Genomic DNA, 24292 nt, shown 5'->3' on the forward strand with positions numbered 1-24292 from the left:
TCCACATATAATTGTGACTGCGAAGAATAACCAATCCCATAGAATAGTGCATTACTATGGGGGCTACGATCCTTTGCAGTACCCATTACTTTTCCCATACGGAGAGTGTGGGTGGGTGCAAGGGCTTCAAAAGCTAAACTCAAATGCAGCCCAGAGAGGGGCCAATGTTCATAGTAGGATATCTTCTGAACATAGCCAAACCGTCGAGTGCCTGTTAGAAGATGAATCGAACCGTATGTGACCTTACCAGTAAAACTTACTTACATGTTAATAGATTTACAAAAAGTAGTAAGAAGAGTGGCATCTGCATTAGCTAATTGTTTATACATGTCAACGACAGGTGCCGTACAAATATATGGGCCAAAGTCGAAGTTCGTTTCATGCCGCCGGTATTATTGTTACAAATTGCGAACCGTCCCGGAATATGTTACTTAGAACAGGACGGTGTTTTCAGCAGTACGTGGTTGACATGTATGTTAAGATCGAAAATACAAGGCTTGATTATTTTCGGAACAATCAAGAAACGATAAGGGCTGAGTTATACCAAGGAATTCTTGATACTGTTGGGGCAGGCGAGCATCGCGCGGCGAACATTGGCAAGCGAGTTATTTTGCCACCGACTTTCTTGGGAGGACCCCGGGACATGAAAAAAAGATATCTGAACTCAATGGCTCTTGTTCATAGGTTTGGAAAACCAGATCTGTTTGTCACCATGACATGCAATGCTAACTGGCCTGAGATAAAAGATCAACTAGCTTCAGGAGAGGAGGCTCAGAATAGACCGGACTTAGTAGCTAGAGTCTTCCGTGCTAAGCTTTTAGCGCTGAAGAAACAAATTGTAGAAAAGCAAATCTTTGGCGAAGTGGCTGCGTACGTATATGTAGTTGAATTCCAAAAAAGGGGTCTCCCTCATGTGCACTTCCTTATCATTTTGAAAGATGGGTATAGGCTGAAATGCCCAGCTGATTTTGACAAATTTGTTTCTGCTGAAATACCGTCTATGGCAAACCCATCCCTTCGTAAGTCTGTGCTTAAGCACATGATGCACGGTCCTTGTGGCAATCTTAATCCTGCATGTTCGTGTATGAAACATCCCAACACACTAGGGCGCTGCAAATTTAATTACCCAAAGCCCTACACACCTGATACTATAATTAATGGTTCTGGGTATCCGGACTATAGGAGACGCAACACAGGCCACGTGGTTGTTATACGGAAGCACAATATGGACAACAGATGGGTTATCCCTTATAACCCATACTTATTGTCACTGTTCGACTGTCATCTGAATGTTGAAGTATGTTCAACAATGCACGCAGTGAAATATTTATATAAGTATATATACAAAGGCCATGACAGGGTATCCTTTAGTTTAGCTGAAGGTGAAGAACCTCAAGCAGTAGATGAAATTTCGCAATACCAAACAGGCCGGTGGGTATCTCCATGTGAAGCAGCTTGGCGAATATTTGGCTTTGATCTATTTGAGACACAACCACCGGTGATGCCCCTTCAGGTGCACCTTCCAAACATGCAGACAATACGCCTCAGGCCAACAGATAATTTAGCTGATCTCATTGCTGATGAAAAAAAGAGCCGCACGCCTCTAACTGAGTTTTTCAGGACAAGTGCAACCGAAGGATGCCCCAAATTGTTGTATGGTGAATTCACAGAGCACTACCGTTGGGATACGGGGTCTAGAACTTGGGAAAAGAGGAAAAACAAAGTTATTGCAATTGGCAGACTGGTTTTTGTAGCACCAGCCGAAGGTGAGAGGTTTTTCCTAAGGCTGTTGTTACTACACATCCGAGGTCCCACCTCATTTGAGTATCTGAAAACGGTGGATGGATACGTGTGTGCAACATTCCAAGAGGCGGCCTTGCGACACAGGTTGGTTGAAGAAGAGGAAGCTGCCGAATTATGTATGGCAGAAGCGTGTGCAATGCAGATGCCTATTGTACTTCGTCGCCTTTTCTCAACATTACTAATTTTCGCCCAACCAAAGGACCCGTCCTTGTTATGGAGTACACACTACGAATCGTTGTCAGATGATTTTAGATTTCAATTTCCTGACGACCCACTGAAAATTAGTCAGCTAACAGCACGTGCAGTCGAGAGGTATTTAGAAGCTATGGGAAAGACAATGGCAGAGTTTGGGCTGGATCATCTAGATACCTGCACTGATGACGACGCTCGACGCAATAGAGATATAGTTGATGCCCTGGATGCAGCAATACCTGAAGACTGCAGATTGTGTAAAACTCTGTTAAATCCAGCTCAAAAAGACGCATTTACAACAATTATGGGACACATACAGTCGTCGAAACCAGGGGCATTCTTTATAGACGGACCGGGGGGCACCGGTAAAACTTTCTTATACAAAGCATTGTACGCTGAGGTGCGCATGATGGGAGAAATTTTCTTACCTACGGCGTCTTCAGGAATAGCTGCAGCTAACATACCCGGCGGGCGAACAACGCATTCGCAGTTCAAAATACCCTTGGAATGTGACATATCTCTGGCATGTGACGTCCCCAAACAAAGTAGCCTAGCTGCATTGATCCGTTCAACAAGTTTGATAATTTGGGATGAGGCTTCAATGTCAAAACGCCAAAATATTGAGTCTCTAGACCATCTTCTTCGAGACTTGTGTGACCCAAACCAGCTTTTTGGAGGAAAGGTGGTTGTATTCGGAGGTGACTTTCGGCAAACACTTCCTATTCTACCTCGAAAATCCCAGCATGAAGTCGTAGAAGCGAGTTTGTTCAGCTCACACCTCTGGCCAAGGCTTATTAAATTTAGCCTGACTGAAAACCTACATGCTAAAGATGATCCGGAATTTGCAAAGTTTTTACTTGCACTTGGCAATGGCGAGTTACAAACGAAAGAATGTGAGAACATAGAACTTCCGGATGGTATTGTCAGAGTTCTGGACCAGTCAAGTCCAAATCCAATTGCTGATTTAGCGGCACTTGCATTTCCAGAATTAGCATTTGGGACCTTTGATCCTAACCTATTTACAGATCGAGCTATTTTAACACCCTTAAACGACGATGTTGATGCCATTAATGACGCTCTAATTGACCAGTTCCCAGGACAATCTGTAACATACACAAGTCACGATTCAATGTTAGATGACACCTGTGCAGTCTATCCTGCTGAGTTCATCAACAAATTGAATCCGGGGGGAATGAGTCCTCACAAACTTATACTTAAAGAAAATTGCCTTGTTATTCTGATTCGGAACCTCCAACCATCATTTGGCTTATGCAATGGCACACGACTAATATATAAGAAGTTTTTACCAAACACAATTGAATGTGTAATTATGACTGGGCAAAACAGGGGAGACACCGTGCTGATACCACGGATCAAACTCCGCCCAGCTCCTTCAGCTAACTATCCTTTTCAATTCCAGAGGAACCAGTTTCCATTGAAGCTCAGCTTTGCAATGACAGTCAACAAATGTCAAGGTCAAACTTTAAGTCAGGTTGCTGTGTACCTACCTCGCCCATGTTTCTCTCATGGACAGCTATATGTGGCACTATCCAGAGCACGGAAAGCAAAACACGTTACAGTTGTCGCAGCACCGGGCCCAGAAACAGTTCCCGCTACCTTCGTCAGAAACGTCGTATCATATGAAGCTCTAACCCTTGCAGGAATTGTACCACTTACTACCATTTAAAGGTAAACTACTGCTACTGATTTACTACCTGAACATTACATCTCTTGACGGATTATTGTTAGGAATTTAATCACAGCTAATATTAACAAATTTTACTTGTATTGTACAATAGGCTTTGAATAGACAAGTAGTGCTGATTCTGTACACTTGGAGCTACAAACTTCCTGAACATTATCTACGACTTACTATGCACAGCACTGCCATGTGAAAAAAGGCGCTACCTTAGCTTTGATTGGACCAGCGCTATTTGGTGATGACATCCCAGCTCAAGTGTTCAGTTGCCAGATATGCCAGCTGCTATAAACTATAGTCCAATGGACGATGAATTAGCTTTTGGAAATATGTATGCCTAACCAACAACTTAAAATCACAGTGGTCTACTAAATATTTGTGTGCTGAAAATTGAACGATTAGGCTGACCACTAAATAGAAGTTAGATTCCATAGAATGCTTATATGAACAATGAACTTCTCCTCTATGTAAACCAGATATTAGGCATAATATTAAGGGTGATATTTTATGAAGATGTAGATTTTAATGATTCCATTCCCAAAAAAAAATACTCCCTCCAATTTCGTTTATTATTCCCCTTTCCCTTTCCATCCATTTTTCTTATTATTCCCTCTCTCCTTTTTGGGACAACTTTGTATGGCGCAAAATCAGTTTAATGCGGGATAATGTGTATTGTATACTCCAAATTGATTCACTCATTTCTCATACCAAAAAAGAAAGGGGGACAATAAATGAAATTGGAGGGAGCATTTATAATCAAACCTCCTAAAAGGGTATTTTAATCCTAAACAGATGGTGCATCAAAAAGTTAAACGTAATTGTGCATGTATATGTGTACAACTACTTACTAATCATACTCACAATATCTAATGTATTAATGCCATTATAACCTATATATTGCCATTCAAACATAGAATTACTAATATCCATCCTACCACAATAAGACATAGAACTGCAATATCTTCTAAAAAAAAAAATAATTCAATTAAAAAAAAACTACACGCAAAAAAAAATGCGGAAACTGGACAAATCAATATACAGGAAAACAACTTAGTACATATTAAAAACGAAGCAACACACACAAAAAATCCAAAAAAAAAAAAGAAAAAAGATTTTAAAAAACTAACAAACCAACAACAAAATAGGTGTTAATTGTTAATCATATATGCCTTGTTAATTGTTAATCATATATGCCTTGTTACTAAAAAACTAACAAACCAACTAACAAACTAACAAAACAACAACAAAACCACGAAAAAAAAAAGAGATATGCCTTGTTAATTGTTAATCATATACTAAAATTAATAAACTACTTAGTCTAAATACAATATTATCCGGAAATGACCGTTTACAGTACAATCAACTATTCCTACTAATTGACAATTCCACCCAAATAGCCCACCTTACCACAAAAAATAATTGATTTTAAAAGTACAATAGCTCTACATACCACATATATACAACTACCCTCACTAAAATTCTTCCCTTAATATACTCCAACACTCCATAGGTCATAGGCATAAAGCTAATGTCAGTAACACAGTCCAACAATGTGTCCCTCTGTCAGTAAAACAATATACTAAAAGTATAAACCACACCACTCCTCAATACTGATCTTCATAAAAACAAGTTAAGCAAAGCTTTCAAAACAAGATTCATTGGAAGAATTAACTGTGATCTTACGCTCTTCCTTCGACAGGAAACAATTCTAATTACCAACTGTAAGGAGGTAATCTCTTTAAAACTGTTTTTGCTTGCAATTATGTGTATTAGAAAGTAATTGTTTCAACTTTCAGCTTCTGTAATAACATGCATGATTATAATGGTAACTTTACAATGATTAGATTTGTAATATGTTGTAGTTATGCTATAGAATGTCCTGCATCAATGGCGTTAATGCTATTTATATACAAACATTTAGCCTTTTTAAATTTTAGGGCTTCTAAATTCTAATGGTGTTAGAGGTAAAATCAGGTTACCCTTGTTGCTCTGTTTAATACCTTCCAGTGTACAATTGTCAATCTGCTTAACAAAGCTTTCTTTCAAACCAACAGCAGTGAGATACAAGTTGAAATATAAACTTATCAGAAGTAAAAGACAATTCCACTGTCAACACATTCATTACATTTACAGTGTACATACTATATTGTTCTGTGTTTTACGTGCTATTAGAATCTATGAAACTTTCAGATAAAATTGTGCCTTCATATAACTAGAACTTGAGCATTGTTGTTATATTTCAATTTGCAATCATATCCTTTAAATAACAGTACTGTTCTACAAAAATTTCCAGCAATTGTGCATCTAATTTACCTGAACACTTGCTTACATTCTCGCGATGATGCTTTATATACAGTGCACCGTCTATCATGACTGAAGGCAGAGTATATTTAGATGAGCTGAACACCAATAGCACAAATTACAGGGTCAAGGTTAAGGTTTTGCAAAAAGGGAAAGCCCAAAGATCTGCAAAGGATGTCCTCTATCAGACGGTGGTACTGCATGATGATAAGGCAAATAACATGTCTATTATATTGTGTATATCATGCATACCAAGTTTATAGGAATGCCACTGTGTGTTATTAATTACCAGTCATCAATTTGTTATTTGTGTACTTAAGTCGTCTATATAGCTTTGTTGGATTTTGTCTACACTGAGTTGGTTATGTAAAACTTTTAATCTCAGCTTACTTTACATTTAATGAGTACTTTCATGCAGATGTCACTGCGTTTCCCGTGCTGTATTTACAGAAACACAAATAATAGCCATCGCTCTTTTTCGTTTTGCCGGCGTCAACTATGAAAACTACTTGCCGTGTTTCAAAAAACGACCTTTTTTTAACAAAATAAAACCAAAAAAAAACAAATATCTTACTGAGTTTGAGATATCTCTGTACAGGGACATAAAATGCGGGGAATTCTATTTGGGGATCAAGTTGCAGCTCATGAAGAAGCAATTATGTGCAACGGAGTATATGAAATTGCAAATGCCCCAATCAGGCCAATGCAGGACCAATATAGGCGAGATCCTGCTGAAGTTCCATACACAATGGGTTTTGGGAAGCAGACACTAATCCGCCCGCTTACAACTACACCTGAGGCCTTACTTCCAGAATACCAGAATGTTTCCCAAGTACCAAAAACAGCAACACCTTACGACATTTTTGGTAAAAAACGAATGTGCAGAATGACTTCACTTACTTACATAATGTTTCTGTTTATTAACCCTAACAAAAATGATGCTACCAGACGTTGCTGGAATCCTGTTGTATGTCGAACCGGTTGCGCGCGAAGTTCCCTCCAAGCAAGGCCGCAAAAGCACTGTTAGGGAGATGGTTATTACTGACCACATGTAACGCTTGTTGCATTTTAAAAAACATACTGGACATACCGACCTCCCAACTAACTAACACTACCACTTATGGCCCAGTTCTGAACAACCAATTGTAGTCTCAGCTTGGAATGATCTTTCAGAAGACGAATGTGATAAGCTGACATCCATAGTCGATAAATTACCTGTAATTGGCTTCACAGCTTTACGGGTTTCCAGCTATAAAGGTATAACCTATAACAGTGTCAAAAGGTTTATCATGTTCCAATATATCTGCTGTATTAATCTAAGAATCATGCAGGCTTCTCATTAACATGCACCATGTCAACCATAATCAATACGGATCCTACAGGTCCTAAAATTACTGCCCAGATAGAATGGTATGATCTCTTCGGCTCTAAACCTAAAACATTATTTGCCAACTTTATTTTTAGTGCTTAGTTAAACACCACTGACTTACTAATCACAGTTATCTTCTGTAGGGGGGGGCCGGAACAGAAACTCCCTGAAAGATTTACAGTCAAAAATTTACCAGCTCAGAGACTCGGACACACCTACACCTCTAATTACGTTGGGTAATCTCACTAAAAAAAAGGTATAAACAAATGGCTTGCAAGTGGTCATCTTAAGAAAACAATATGTTATATGTACACACTTAATATTAAGTTGCCCTTACGTCCACTGTCTTACATTCGATATCTAATGTGTAATTCGCAACAGGCAAGCAAGACGCTTCAGGACGAGAAGTACAAATTGAACGTCACAGTGCCAAAACCAGACTGCGCGAAAAATTAATGCGTACTTAGGCTGTTCAAACTGTGGTAAACGTCCTGACTATGCATCTGGAGAATCTTTCAAATGTGAAACATGCACTAAAGATGGAGTGCTGTCAGAGCCAAGGTAGACTACACGCACATTTCCTGTAAATGACACACTCAAAGTGTTTAATGATCAAACTCTTCTATATTAGTAACTTATACAATTTAAACGCAGGATTACATTCAATTGTGAAGTCTCAGACGGAACTGGACAGATAGAAATAACAGCATTCACAACAGATGCAGTTGCAATGTTCCAGATGTCGGCTGCAGATATATTCCATATGAAACATACAGTACGTTATCGCATTTAAATAGCGTCTGCACTTATAACACTACAGAGCAGTATCCGACATTCATACCAGCTGACCTCTAAACGTGAATAGCAGACAAATGAACAACACCATTTAGGACCCAAAAATTACAACTTTAGTTATGTCTTCTCAAACCAACCTGTAACAAACATTTTGAATATCAAAAAAATACCATGTGCCATTGTGGTAGAGCGACTAAATCAGATAAACAAGTAGGCTAGTGCAGCCAGATTACTGAATTAACATCGAAACGTCATAAAACATAAATGCTGACTTTAAAAAACATTAAAGATTCAATTCAAGAAAATGTCCTATTTGTAATATCTAAGTTGAGCTATTGTCCTCTCTTTCAGAATGACAGTATAACCTTCACGAAAGCTTGTGAACCTTTAAAGAATGGGCCCTTGGTAATTGAAGTTTCACCAAAGATTGCGCTATCAAGAAACAATATTTTGCAATGGGCTCTTCGTAAAATTGTTGCGCCCCATCGCAACACAGAGATGCGTCAGAACAATCAGAAGCAAACACGGACGATCAAAACAGAGATCACAGTTCAAATATCATCGATCATGGTCGATTCGATCGGCTAGCGTCGAGCGAAAATTACAATTTGAAGAAACAGACGACCCTCTACAAAACTAACCCTGGTTGATATTGCAGTGACTTCCGACTATCCTGCATTACGAAAGCTTTCTGCGTCAGTCGTTACAAGTCCTGAAAACATCCAGTTGCAGTCTGAAGCTCCTACTGAAATTGCCGATAATGAAATTACTCATCCACCTGATGTCTCTACTAATACGACTAAAGCGCTTTCCATGCCCACAACCCCATTGCTGAAACCACCCAAAGCTGAAAAAACTGCTTCATGCACTCCAGAAACCCCAGCGCAGGGCACTCCAAAGCGCCACACTACCAAGCAGGGTTCTGGATCGCCTACCAAGAAAAGGAAAAACACCAGCAGCTCAGCTGCAACCCAGTAGTCCCAGATTCTAACACTTCCAAGCTGTACGTCTGCAGCATATATGTAAATAGTAACTAAGACTGCCTTCTCTACTTATAAAACCTTGACAGTGCACCTCCTATCCATTTCTAGAAAACGAAATGGTTGTGTAGAGGCTATAGGGCGCCTCTAACATTTTGGGAACACTTTTGCATACATAGCATTGTGTTCCGACCAAAAGCATTTCGATTTTTGCTTTTGGGGTTAAATGTATTATTTTGGACCTATGCTTCCAAAAAATGTCCAAAAAAAAATAATTATTGTGTTTAAGTAACTAATTAACGATCCAGTCCAAGTTTCTTTTATGAATTAATCATGTATACTGTTCCACATAAATAATCATCTATGCCTAATAATTACAAGATGAAATTTCATAGATAAGCCCTATGAAAGTAATGGTTCCATTTAACGTGTAATTTACTTTCTAAACGTCTGCCAACAAAAACATTTGACAGAACTTTCTAAATTGGTCTGCCCTTTCACTGGTATACATCCATACGCTTTACAAACAGACAGAAGAAAGTTAGCATTGTAGCCGGACAAGAAAAAAAAAAAGTAAGTAAACAGTATCAATGGCACCAAAAATAATTAAAACATTTGACACTGCACAAACCAGATGATTCGATTGACAGTTGCACGTACATCTAACCAGTCAGTTGGAGACAAACTATATATCTTACCTTCAAAACACAATCCCCTGAATTAAGCAAAAGAAATGTACAACTCAAAAGATAATATTCTCCACAATATCTAAAGAGTGTATGATTAGACCTTATAGAACATGCATACATACAACATAGATAATTCATTAAACAGTATTAATAAAAGATTAAACATATTACATAGAACGATATTACAGTGTTATACAACAACAAAAGAAAAAACAATAATATAGATTCTAATCTCGTTTACTAAACATAAAAGCTCAAATATTGTTCTCAGCTCACCACATACTACACACCCACACCCCCACCCAAAAAAATAACATAAAAGCACTATCATAAAATTCAAAGATCTAACCACATATTGTAGAGGCAGTCTTAAACATCTTGCTCCAGCTTATCCAAGGTACATACATTTTTTCCCTGTTATTCTTCAAACCAAATCGATAAGGCTAGCAGTCAGTCACAAACAAACTTTTACGTAGTTTACTGCAAAAATACTGAATCTAAAATCCATCTAAACTTTTCCACTTTTTTTACTAGACATAGCTGAATAGTATCTACATTATATGTGCTATATATTGTATCTGTACATCAAAGGATTCATACCAGTATTACTGCTCCAATACTGAAATAAAGCAGATCATTATGAGACCTTTGAGGAAACACATTAGGGAACTCTCTGGCACAACTGGTCCGTACACTATTAAAGCACGGGTCATTGATATAACAAATGTGCGTTCAGCAACACCTGGAAGCCCCTTAGAGTACCAAGAAATCACCTTCCAAGATGACGAGGTATATTTCAGATAATTTAACAAGATTTCCTGATTAACAAAACTATCCTTGATCGCTAAACTATAAGCAATTGTTTGCTAAAAGTCAAAAAATCAAATTAAAATATTGCCTGAATTAAATTTTTTTTTTGTTGTTTTGTTGAACTTCATCCTCTTAAAACTTATACTGTTATGCCGTACGCTGAACAGAATTGTGTTTAATTGTTGGTCCTTTACATTTTCCCTGTGCATGACCAATTGTCCCTAGATTTACCTAATCAGAAGCAAGGGTTCTAAAATCAAAGCTTTCATGTAACGCATACTCATATGTACTTTAACTTAACCACATCCAACTACAGTAATAGGAAACGTTTCTGTCCGTGCAGGGTACTATTATGAAGACCTACCTCTTCAATGAATCCTTAGAAGCATTTGAGGATATTATGCAAGAAGGCAACGAATACGACATTGCTAACGCTAGGGTCGAACCAATACGTACAGACACTTCAGGAAGTTCGGGAAATCAAATTTATGAAATTGATTTCAACATCGACACGATTATCCAACGTGTGCCCGAACTAGAAGTTCCTAATATGCCTAATTACGTGTTAATTGGAACTATCCCTAGGATAGTATCACTCGATGTTCGCTACGGTAAGTTACAGTACCATTAAATATACAAACCAGTTCCAACTAATAATACACATACAATAATAAGTGAAAGAAAAAAAGATAAACAAGATAAAAAATAATAAATACATACACCCAATCCGCCATTTAACTATATCTACAATCCCAGATGTCTTAGGAGTTCTTATATATGTGGACCGACGTTGCAACAATATTAACTACAACTGTAGAACCTCAGATGCTTGTGAGGTTGTAATTGTTGATCACAGGTAAACTTTTAATTGATGACACCAAACTATGTATACAAAGGCCTATACAAAGTCAAAACTTTACAAACGTCTCTTCCTACATGTAGTCATCAGCAGGTGATGATGATAACAGCTTGGACAGACTTAGCCATACAAGAATGTGCAGCATTACACTCTGTTGCAGCAACCTTTCCAGTAGTTGGCTTTAAAGCTCTAATGCCCTCATACCAGAAAGGTTCAATCTGAAACTTGACACGTAAGTATATAGCAACAAAAAATATTGAAACTTACTTACAACAAATTATGATCTCATATATTGCAGGCTTCTCACTCATAACAACGCATGCATCGTTCATTATCTTAAATCCACAAGTAGAAAAAGCCGACTCACTTAAGACTTGGTAAGCACGCATTGAATGATTTGGATGACTATATGATATATTTTCTTGCTATATATATACATCTATTTACATTAATACAGGGCTAAGGAAAACGAACACATGCTTAATGCAAAGAGACAACAGATCTTCGAGTGCCGCCATCCAACGCTCACACGCAAGATAACAACAATTGAAAATCTTCTCCAAAAGAATGTAAGTTCCATAAAAACGTTACCTACATATTACACCGAAACACACTATTAAATGCAACAACCATACTTTATGACATCAACACTCATCACCAACCCAATGAGTGTGCACAAGATATCAATACCGTTTTGAAAGGTATTTATTTTACGGAACATTAGCATTTCTCTCACAAACGCGAATATATAGAAAGTATTGATTAAGAATTGGTACAAATTACAGGCTTACAACACTTTACAAGAGGAATCCCACTGGTTGCACGTTAAGCTGAACAATTTTAGCAAATACGATGTACACCTGTACCTTGGTTGTAGCTTTTGCGGCACAAGCAGCGGTCAACCTAAGGGCTCTGTATATACATGTGCTTCATGTTTAACAGCAAATGTCATCTCAATTCCACGGTAATAATTCAACAATGTAGATTACCCCCCCCCCCCCACACACACACACACAAACAACCAAGTAACAACACTACAAACAAAACTATTATGGCTTATTGACTATACTCTGGTTTGCATATACAGAATGAGAACGACATTTGAAGCAGCAGATGCATCTGGAAAATACACTCTAACAACAGCCACTACCAATTCAGAAAAGCTTGTACAAATGGAGGCATCGAACTTGTATGACATGACTGTGCAGGTAACAACATTACTATACATAGTACCTTGTATGTTTGCTGTCTACCAAGACCAACTACAAGCCCATAATAAGTGGATTATATTATATGAGACCTCATACCTCACTTTTAAAAAAAATTGAACGGCTTACAATTTATGCACACGTTTTGTGATCTGCAGGAACGGGGAAACTACCTTGAGTACATCGAAGACAAAATTCTGAAAACCCATCTGTATGTACAGGTCATCCCCACAACAGCTCTTTCTAGAACACAAAAACTAGAGTGGGTGCTGCAACAAGTTTGTTTAAACTAAAAAAGCAAGACGTTTCAAAGCTGCCTTGGCAAATTTTGGCGCACTTTTGGAACCGTTTCTTTTAGGATTAACAACGGGCGTCTAATATTAAGGTTGCACTTTATAAATTGTAAAGACTTAAAACTAATTAGCTTTTGACAATTACAGTTTTTTACAAATCAATAGCTCCTAGAGGCGCAGTGTCTAATAAGTATAAATAACTAATCTTTCTAAAAATAGTAAGATGTTTCCTCCTTAGAAGCTAACTACACTAACAATATACCTTAAGAAAATGGAAGAACGTTCACACGAATTAGGGCGCGGCGCAACAACTAGTTTATAAAAAAAATAAAGTCTGTAATTGATAACTTAATGTTATCAATCAAATGTTCAGTTCTTCATTCACATAGCTTTATTTGGAGGCCAAAATCGTACTGTGTTCATACTATATTATTCAGCCTAACTTTCACGATTTGGTGAATGCAGTAGCTATGTTGCACAAGCTATAGGGTGAACAACTGTGTTTGCAAATCGAAAAAGGGCAAGAGGAATACCCGCCAGCAGTATGGTTCTATCGAGTAAGGATAATGCTGGATACTACAACTCTCTACAATGAGATGGTTCCAAAAATTTCTAAGAGTACTTAGCTACTACCGTCATTCAATGAGGTCGCTTATGGCGAGGAATCAGAACGAGCAGGGACACTAAACTATGTACGATGAGAAGCGCCATTTATCAGGGATAATTTTGTTGCTAAAAGTGCTCGACTTCTACTGCTGTGGACATGGCCCACCTGCAAGCCCAGCCGATCTGTGGACATACAGCGGTCTTTTGAAAGCCACGCTCGGCGGCGTAAAAATGCTTTCGACCGGATCGTTTTAGATCGGTCGGTTTCGTCTCGGTAAGGGTCTTGAAACGATTAGAGATGTTCGGAGTCGCCACCAAGCATTTCTGGGATGCCTGGAACCCGTTCTAAATCCACTTTATACCTCGGTCAAATCGAAGCACAAAGCAGCGTTTGACATAGGTACTAAAGATAAGGAAATCGTCCCTCTTTAACATCCTATCTCTAGAATGACTCTCGTACGCCCTGGATAAGGTCGTCCACTATCCAAAGTTTCTGAGTAAGAGATGAAGGTACGTATTGGGAAGCCCTTTAATCAGACACCCAATCCCGCCCGCGTTAGCGGCCTCTACTGATCGATCTTGGTTGGTTGAATGCAAAAGTTGATAAAACGGTTTAAATGCATGAATGCGCATCCAATAATTTAAACCTAACATATGAGAGCTTTCTAAGTCGGTTGATTTAATCCAAGTATCAAGTATAAGATGTCGAATTGGATTAACGATTGATTTGCATGCAAGACGGAGATTAAACATCCATTTACCGTATTAGGTTTAGGGTGCATAACGTGATCCATTTGTCTTAGTAAGGCATTTTGAAAATATGGTTTTGAATAATCAAATAGTCATCTGATCCGTCCTATATCCGGGTTAACCGGAGTCGGGATCGTCCTAGACTAATGCTGGAAAGGAACAGGCCCTGTACCCAGACAACTATATGAGGCGCGAGCCAGCCGGCGGTGTCAGGGGCCTCCCTTTGGTTTTGAAAGTGAGAAATGGAGAGCCTGTTTAGGCGCGGGTTAGCCCACGGTTTATGTGCCATGTTCTGACCTTTTAGAAAACGTTATAAAACGTGTTGAAAATGGGTATTTGAACCCGATTTGATTTGAAGGGGGTCGTTTAGACCACATTTGTTGATTTGAAGAACTAGACTCGAATAATCATCATTATTTTGATAATATTCGGTGTCGGGTTCGATTTGACAAACTTGACATGAATAGTTTTGAAAATAATTATGGACTAATTGTTTTTAGCCCATTTGAATGTTATTAGTCGATACTCATCATCGTACCCGGGTTAAAATCCGGCATGATATGTAGAACCAAGGATGACTTTGTGTTGGTGACTAATATGTTTGTTTGAAAATGTAAAGAAATGAAATAAAGGTTTTAAAATACCTTTTAAATGTCATTAACCAAATATTATCACCGAAACACGGATTTAATCGTCATGGTATGAAGAACCAAGGGTGAAAAATGTTTTATGGTTAAAACAAATGAAATAAAATAAAAAGGGTTCGAAAATATTTGGAATGGTAAAAACCGATTACAAATAGGAAAATGAATTAAAGGGAAATGACGAGAACAAACACGGTTGATCTCTGGTCTGAACACCCCATTTAAGCTCGGGTAAGTTGGCGACCTAAGGGGCTTCTGCCTCAAACCAAAAATAAGTTTTGGCTCGTTTATTCCATGTTTTGGTTCCTGTTATGCACGTTTTAGCATGTTATAGTCATGAAACAAATGAAAACATAATAAAAGAGGATTTTTACACCCTCATACTTATATGTTTGGTTATGGCGAGTGACCGACGTAAGTGTAACAACTCGTTTGATCGGAAAAAACTCGGTTTAAAACTGTTTTGGTAAGTAAAAAGAGTGTTTTAATGTTAGTGATGGTGTAGTGGTCGAAATGGTCGGTCAAGTGATTTAATGCACGATGACGGTACCAAACAATGTGTAAGGCTTGTATTTACGATCTAGGTCGTAAATACACGTCGGGTTGTGACTTAAGAAGTCCAGTCGAGAATTTTAAGGGAGAAACGAGGGGGTGGACACTCGCGTAAGTCTCAAATGAGTGACATTTGAGGGGTATTTATAGGAGAATGAGTGGTTGTGTGAGTTTTGAGCGACGTGGCCACCTGGGCTGCTCAAAGAGGCGCGAGCCACGTCGCGGGTCTTCGAGGTGTGTTATCGCTTTCACAACAAACGCAATCATGATTTGTTCTATCCTAGGTTTTGTAGTCACATGTTTGGTACTTGACCAACATGAATCCGGGAAAACTTAAGGTAGAAGATTTGAAATGTTTTGTTTTTGGTGGTTGACTCTGTTTGACTCGTTCTTGGAGTCGGGATTTGAATTTTTGAGTCGGTTTTTGGTCCTGTGTCAGTTTTGACTCTAGTTAGTGTCATTGCGACCCCGTCGTCGAGCATTAAACACTCCAGGTATTTTTGAAATTTTTTGAAATGTTTTATTTTCAAAATCATTTTATGTTTTCCGACGTAAAGTTGTACACAAACTGTCGATCAAACGCCGCGATTCCAAAGCATGTTGTAGTCCGATAATCATCGGGTGTTTGTTGGAGTCTCAGTAGATACTGGGTATCTACAGAGCCCCCGCTTTGACTGAGGCTTGGACAGGGCGAAAGTCAAAGTAGAGCCCCCAGGTCAATCAAAGATTACAACCTGGTGACCCAAGCGACGTCGAGGCGGCTCGAAAGGATTCGGGCCAAGGACCTGCCGTTGGGAAGGGCGACGGCAAGGCGACTCGAGGGTACGAATCAAGGACCTGTCGTCGGGAACAGTTTAGAGTTTGTCGACTATCTGTGCGGGTCGTTTAAAGTCCGTTAGACTACGTACAAAGGCTCGTCAGCCATAGGAAGGAGTCATACCTGAGGCATCTTCGGATATGGCTTCGCATGTTTGCGGACAAAGGCTCGCTAGCTGTGACAAGGAAATGTAACCGTGGCATTTTCGGGATCTGTCCTTGAATGTTTGCGAACAAAGGCTCGCCAGCCATGGTAAGGAAATGTACCCGAGGCACCTTCGGGATCTGTCCTCGAAAGAGTTGCGGACAAAGGCTCGCCAGCCATGATAAAGAAATGTACCCGAGGCATCTTCGGGATCTGCCCTTGAATGTTTGCGGACAAAGGCTCGCCAGCCAATGGTAAGGAAATGTACCCGAGGTATCTTCGGGATCTGTCCTTGAATGGTTGCGGACAAAGGTTGGCCAGCCAATGGTAAGGAAATGTACCCGAGGCATCTTCGGGATCTGCCCTTGAAAGGTTGCGGACAAAGGCTCGCCAGCCAATGGTAAGGAAATGTACCCGAGGTATCTTCGGGATCTGTCCTTGAATGTTTGCGGACAAAGGCTCGCCAGCCATGATAAGGAAATGTACCCGAGGCGTCTTCGGGATCTGTCCTTGAAAGGTTGCGGACAAAGGCTCGCCAGCCATGGTAAGGAAATGTACCCGAGGCATCTTCGGGATCTGTCCTTGAAAGGTTGCGGACAAAGGCTCGCCAGCCATGACAAGGAAATGTACTCGAGGCATCTTCGGGATCTGCCCTTGAAAGGTTGCGGACAAAGGCTCACCAGCCACGGGGCGGTCGGTTAATGGACCATGAGAATAGCCGCGTCAAATGGGCTTGTTTGAACATAACGAACTCGTGATGCCGCCGGTGAACTTGAATGAGAATAGCCGCGTCAAAAGGGCTTGTCTTGAAAGTAGCGAACTCATGATGCCGCCGTGGAAATAGTGAATTTGGACTTTTCACTATCACTGTTTTTTTAAATGAGCGGGTTCCACGAGGAAGCCCCCTACTGGTATTTGAAGGAATATTGAATTTGGAATCTTCACAATTCGTCGTTCTTCTTTGAATTTGAAGTGGCGGTTTCGATCGCCGTTGAATTTGAATTTTGAAGGAAATAGCAAATTTTAAATTTTGCTATTGCGTTTGAAGTGACGGTGCCGTTGACATTTGATGGAAATAGTGAATTTGAAATCTTCACTATTAATTGAAGTGACGGTTTATGTGCCGCCGTTGACATGCGTGGTGAAAATAGTGTAATTCAATTTCCAACTATTATTTTGAGCATGACGGTTTTAATTGCCGTCGCTTAAAAATTTGAAGAAATAGCGGTTTCTGAATTTTCGCTATTATTTTTGAAATTGAAGGAAAATAGTGAATTTGATTTCACCATTATTTTTGAAATTGGTGGTTTTGATCGCCGTTTGTTTGAAATTTTTGAAAACAACGATTTAAATTTTCACTATTTGTCTTTTTGTCTTTAAGGAAATGACGATTTTCAATATCGTCAATAGAAATCCGAATTTTGTTTTGTGGAAATTGGGCCAAAGCCCAAAATTCGCTGAAAGAGTAAGGGACGCCTGTTTGTGGCGCGAGCCACCTGGCGAACCAAAGGGGCTTCCCTTTTTTCCTGTAAAAGACGCGAGTTCAGGCTGCATACCATTCATCATCTCGTCTTCTTTCTTTTTCGACAAAACAAGCCAAATTCGCCATTGTTGGACCTTCTAGCTCGCTTGAATTCTTGCCCTCATCAACAATATCATCTCAAGGTATGTATTCCCTCTTGAATCCATTTAAATTTGTTGATCTTTAGCTTGATTGAATTAGGGCGAATTTTACCCTAGAAAATCGAATTGGGCGTTTTTGATTGAGCCCATTTAGAGTGAAATTGATGCTTGTATTAGGTTAGAAACCTGTTTAGGAGTATAAGGGTGCTTTTAGTTTGCATTTTGGTCCCCGTTCCCGCTCCCTATGCTCGAAAAACGCGAGTAAGGTGAGACACCGTCTCATTTCGCAATGCCAAGTTTATTTGCTTGGGTAGTGGGTCCCACTAGGTTGCATTGTAGTTGGAAAAACCCGTATTCGCCATTTATGGACCTTCGTTAGATATTGTGGGCAAAATTGGATTTTTGCCTTTTGTGACGGTCTTATGTCTGACAAAATAAGCGTCTGTTTGGGCTTGAATTGAGTCAGTTTGCCTTGAAATGGACCTTATTGGTAATTTAGGTCACCTTGAGGGGTGATAAAATCACGTTTGCCTTTTTGCGGTCGTTTTTGAATTTTTGACCGGTTTGGGTTCAAATTAGCGTATGAATTACCTTTTTGAGCCGTAGAAAAATACCCCATTGTGTCGGGAAGGTATTTTGGTTTGTAGGCGGACCCTGTAGGGGTCTTGAAATGCCGTTTTTCGTGGTTTTGACTCGTCTTTCGCTTGAAAAGATGGGCGAGTCATTTTTGTGTTTGTGTTCTTTTTTGTGAATTGTTTTGTTTGGTTGGATTTTGGGCGGGATTGCCCTTGTTTTGTCTTGCAGGTTGTTGTTGTTTTTATTTGGATTTATCCATTTCATGCCGTCGTAATGCCGAAATTTCGGCTGACTTTTTTTTGTTGTGTTTTTTTATTGCAGGATATCGTTTGGGACCTATGGGGTCTGCCGTTGAGGCCTTGGAGGAGGAGGATGATCCTGGAGGGGAAGAGACGACCGAGGAGGTTGCCGGATTTGAGGCGGTCGTGGAGGATGCTTCCGTAGAGGAGGAGAGGCGGCTGACGTGGCCGGCTTGTCCTTTTCATTGTGGCTTATAGACAGGATGGCTGATGATTGGGGGTCAGCACTGGGGTGGTGCGTCGCATCACGGTTCTTGGCCTCCTCATCATCCCAAGTCTGCAAGACACTGTCTTCATTTTTGTCGTGGAGCAGGAACGAGGTGTTACCGTTGTGGTAACCACCTCTGCTTCCGTTGTTGCTCCTCTGTTCCCTATGTTGCTCCCTTTCTTTTCTGATTGGAAGGGTAGGGAGTGCTTTGTTCGGTAGGTGGCAGATAGCCCCCTGTTCGTTGTCTTTAGGCCAGTGTCTGTATGATAGACGGTTGTCTTAGGCCATTGTCTGTATGATAGATGTCCGTACTGGATCTTGTTTGTACGGTCAGTTGCTCGTATCAAACGCGTGTCGATGTATTTTGCGTGAGGCGGTTTGTATATATGCGTTTTTGGATTGTGGTTCATTTTGTGAATTTTGGCTTTTTGTGATGTGTTTCGGAGGAGCGCTGTTGGCTGTTGATTCTCCTTTTGCTTTGCACCAGTTTCTGCATCGTTAGTGTAGAAAAACAGGCAACAGATAGCACATATGCAAAAATGCAAATATGTAAAAGTGTTTGATTGAAAACACGTAAAGCTTTTGATCGAAAACCAAAATTAACCAAGATGATTTGAAGTTAAAATTGAAATTCTAAAATGAATTTTGAAAATTCCGTGACAAATCGTCACGTTCGGAATTCAAAAGGAATTGATTTGAAAATTTGAGCAATTAACTCGTGTCATGAATTAAATTGCATCGAAATTATTGAAATTTACTCGAAAAATTCAAACTCAAACCGTCAGGAAAGAATTTTTTTAGAAAAGGATTTTTGCGAGTATATTTGATTTTTGATGTCAAGACTCGAGTTTGTGAGTGCTTGAATTTTTGAGGAAAATTGATGTCGTGTTATCAATCTTCGATTTTGATTTTTGATGGAAAATTGCGAAAAAGCGAAAAATTTTCGGAATTTCGACTGACATGGAAATGATCCATCGCGGATCGGGGCGACTAGTCCTTCCCCCTTAAAAAAAGAAAGAAAGAAAAATCCGTATGTTTAAAGCTGCGTCATGGAAACCGTGTCGGATTTCGTAAAACGCGAAAACAAGGAAATGTGAGTGTGAGGAAACACAAAACATCCTGAATCATCCCGAAGAGGCGCGAGCTTCCCGGCGCGAGGTTTGAGGTGTCAGTAGAAAACACAAGTTGAAAGAGACAAGTCAACAACGGGAATCCTGGAGAAGCCTCAAAGAGGCGCGAGCAGCCTGGTGATGGAAGCCGGCTCTCCCCTTTTTCTGAAAAATGCGCTGGTCATTTTGTATAAGTAGGGACGTTTGCACTTCACTGTTTCATCATCCGAAACACAAAATCATGTCTACAAAACCTCTTCTTCTTCCACAAAAATATTTTGTGGATGCTTTTGAGAACGCATTGCGACAATGGTGCCGAGATTTGTCGCCTCCCGAAAAGTATCAACTCGTTTGCATGGGAGTTGGTCAATTGTTGGTGCTTCGTCAAGTCAAGGTGCAACCTTCGTTTCTTGAAGCATGTTCTCGGTTTTGGGATTCGAAACACCATGTTTTCGTTTTCCCGAAAGGTGAGCATTGTCCTCTTGCCGAAGAAGTTGGAGCCATTGGTGGGTGGCCGGGTTGTGCTCCGGTGCTTCCTCCGACTCGGTTGTGCTACAAGGAGAAATTCCGTTCCACGTTGGGCTTATCAACAAGCCAAATCAACTTTCTTCTTGCTCCACATGGTGTGGATATGTTGGCTCTTATCAACATCTTTTCAAACTGATTAGATGCTAATGTCTCGGAGGTGGCTAGGAGAAGGGCTTGACAGGGCAGTCGTATACCTATCAATAATAACCAACTGGCTCTAACTAATATAGCTAGGGAAGTCGGGTCGATCTCCACAGGGAGATGGGAAAATGTCAGCTTTGTCTAAGTTTGTCACGGTAACCAAATTGGGGGGTTTTAATTGATTGATTCTAAACTAATGAGAGTAAGGAAGAGAATAAAGCAGAGAAAAGGAATTAAGCAGATAGAGAAAACAGCTAAGACAGACGGTTCACCATAATCATTCGGTCAAGTAATCTAGGTCTCAGGTCAATGCAAGTACGGTCTGAGGAGCAGTTAATATCTCCTTTCGGTCTCAATTCGCCCTAAAGCACAAATAGCTTAGCTTTCCCCCTAACTATAATGCCCTATTGCTCGCTACTAGTCTCGCCGTTTCCAACCTTTCGGTCCAGGTCAAGGATCACTATGATATAAATGCCTAATTGCGTCGACTCAATTAGTCAGATACAGATAATTGCAGCATTTAACAACAAAGATTATACCAGCATTAACCCAATAAATCGATTACTATCCCTTCATAATCATGGATCCCCTTTAGTCTTAGCAGAAGGGAATTAGCTATGCATCATCATCGAATTAACAGTAATAACATATAGATAATTGAAACTAAGCATGATAACAAAACTAATGAAGATTGAACTAAAACAATTCTGATAGCAATAAAGGAGAGAAGGAAATAAGCAATAATCAAGATAAAGGAATTAAAGAGGAATAATAGTACCAATCGCAAATCCAAATCCGAGTAGCAAAAGTGTAGAAAGGAAAATCAAATCCAAGAAACAGTAGTCAAAGTTAGAGTAAAAGTGAATGAGAGAGAGAGAGAGTTACGTTGTTCTTCCCTCTGTCATATACGAAAAATCCTCTCTAAACCTAACCTATGGACTAATTACAAAAGCCCATACGAAATTAGGCGGAAAATAATCTAAAGCAGGATAAACCACTCGATCGAGTGGAAATAAACCACTCGATCGAGTACTCCTTGCAATGTCTTCTCTTGTGTATACTCGAACTACTCGATCGAGCAACTTCCAATATATAAAGCATTCGATCGAGTAGAAAATCTACTCGATCGAGCTATCTTGGCACGTAAGACATTAAAGCACCTTCCGAAACCAGCTTACGTGTCTCCAAAATGTTAGATTCCAAGCCTCGGCTCCTTATTCTCCATAAATGCATACAATTGGGACGAATTAGGCTCGATTTAGCTCCTCGTTGGTTTATTCCTGCAAATTACATAAAACGAACCAAAGTAGAATATTCGGGGGTATTTGTAGCTAGATGCTACATAAATAGTACAGAAATGCGTGTAAAAATGAGGTAAAAACCTTATATAAAATACATGCATCAAATCTCCCCAAACCAAACCTTTGCTTGTCCCCAAGCAAATTATGAATGCAACTAAGAATAAACAGCGGAACGGGACCAACGCATCAGCTACAAATCACCCACCAAAACCAGTTTAATGCAACAACTGGCAAAATGGCAAAAGAGAAGTGCAAACGAATTAAATCAATGTTTCAAACTTACTGAACCGTCGACCTTGCAAGACTCAAAAGATATCGGACTCTCACGGGTCGCTCGTCACTCAAAATTAGGCACAAGGTGAGTATATATGTGAAAGATAGGAAGAAGTAAAGACACTCACCTAACTCGACCTATAAGAACATGCATGCAGTTAACATGAATAAAGTCTCTACAACCATACATATGCATTCCAACCATACTAATGACCAAGACACATGCCGAGGACTTACATTTGGGTAAGTGAGGTAATGGGTAAAAAGGGGCTAAGATGAATTTGGATATGTGGAGTTAATAGTCAGGCTAGCAACAATGGATCCAAATTTTGAACTACATCCCAACTTCATACTCAATATAACAAGATGAACGGTGCAAATACCATACACTCTACTCACGAGACACCAAAACTCGTCAACTCCCCATAAGATATAAGTAAAACATGGGAGTGAAAATCATTATACAATTTCTCATTTTTTTCTTCGCGCATGATTTTTTTCTTTCTTTTTCTTCTTTTCTTATTTCCATCTTTTTTCGTTCTCTTTTTTTTTTCATTTAATTTTTTTCATTTTTTCATCCATCATTTTTTTTCTCTTTCATTCCCTTCAATTATTCCACCACCTTCTGAAATCAGATAAAAATAACCAAACTGCAGTAAAGCATTCCAAACAGCTACTCGTCACTAGCTCGGCTAGGGTAGGAAAAATTATAGATAGTAGCTAATAGGACAAAAAGGCAATTTGGTTATGTGGGGCTCATGGGTAGAATGAAATAAAAGGAACTGCCTCTCCTAACATGTGTCACCATCACAGACCGAATGCATACAGGTATTAAGAAGACTAGACTCATGCTTATGCAAATTGATGTTACATGCCTTAAAGAGAGTACTACTCACATCCTAAATGAAACCGGTCATGAATGTCACCCGTTTATAAAGCTCTAACCTCAGAATGTAATGCAGCTTGCCGATATATGAATCAAGTCTATTCGTTCAGATAAGAGAGAAACAAAAACTCGTAGATCATGCACATAATCATGCCAACTAAATGTCAAGAATATACAAGGCTCAAGTAAGGACTCAATGTAGCGTCAAAGTTCAAACGTTCCGACTCAAATTAAACGTGAAAATTTTTGAATTTTATGATTGTTTTTGGATTAAAAGCAACAATGCATGCGAAAATAATTAAACGTGCAGACGAAAATGCAAGAAAACATGCAGACACAGATATGGATGCATACCTCCCCAAACCAAACCGTACAATGCCCTCATTGTACCAAAAATAGGGAAAGAAATGCAAACTGAAGAGAAAAGGAGGAGTGGAGTCGGAAAACTTACAAAACGTCATAAAGAGGGACCTCCCCAAACCGACCATGAACATGGGAGGTCAAAGAAAGTCAAGCAGTAGCTGCATAGACGTAAAATAGCAGCTGGAAGACGAAACCACTCGATCGAGCAACTTGGAACAGCTCGATCGAGTAAACTGGTATCTGGAAGGACTCGATAGAGTAAAAGAACCACTCGATCGAGTAAACGTGTTTATGCAACTGGTCGATCGAGTAGATATATCACTCGATCGAGTGAATATTACCCAAAAAGTGCTCGATCGAGTAAGAAAACTGCTTGATCAAGTGGATTGACCTGCAAAACACGCATTAAAAGCAAGGAAAACATATAGAGTTCGCAAAACAGTGTCTAAAGTTCAACATAAAGCTAAAGAAAAA

The 24292-nt window shown here is 39.5% G+C and overlaps 2 protein-coding genes across 2 annotated transcripts; both read left to right on the plus strand.

The window, feature by feature from the left end:
- The first annotated feature begins 355 nt into the window (after positions 1-355).
- LOC141595011 (uncharacterized) lies at positions 356-3682 on the plus strand. The gene has a single exon (XM_074414986.1). The coding sequence runs from the start codon at positions 356-358 to the stop codon at positions 3680-3682; it is 3327 nt and encodes a 1108-aa protein (XP_074271087.1).
- A 6785-nt stretch (positions 3683-10467) lies between these two features.
- LOC141595013 (replication protein A 70 kDa DNA-binding subunit D-like) lies at positions 10468-13440 on the plus strand. Its single transcript, XM_074414987.1, has 10 exons — positions 10468-10617; positions 10982-11249; positions 11395-11494; positions 11581-11708; positions 11796-11874; positions 11955-12066; positions 12283-12461; positions 12585-12705; positions 12864-12983; positions 13372-13440. The coding sequence occupies exons 1-10, from the start codon at positions 10468-10470 to the stop codon at positions 13438-13440; spliced, it is 1326 nt and encodes a 441-aa protein (XP_074271088.1).
- Positions 13441-24292: the final 10852 nt, after the last annotated feature.

Source organism: Silene latifolia, chromosome 8 (genome assembly GCF_048544455.1).
Source record: "Silene latifolia isolate original U9 population chromosome 8, ASM4854445v1, whole genome shotgun sequence".
Taxonomy (NCBI): Eukaryota; Viridiplantae; Streptophyta; class Magnoliopsida; order Caryophyllales; family Caryophyllaceae; genus Silene; species Silene latifolia.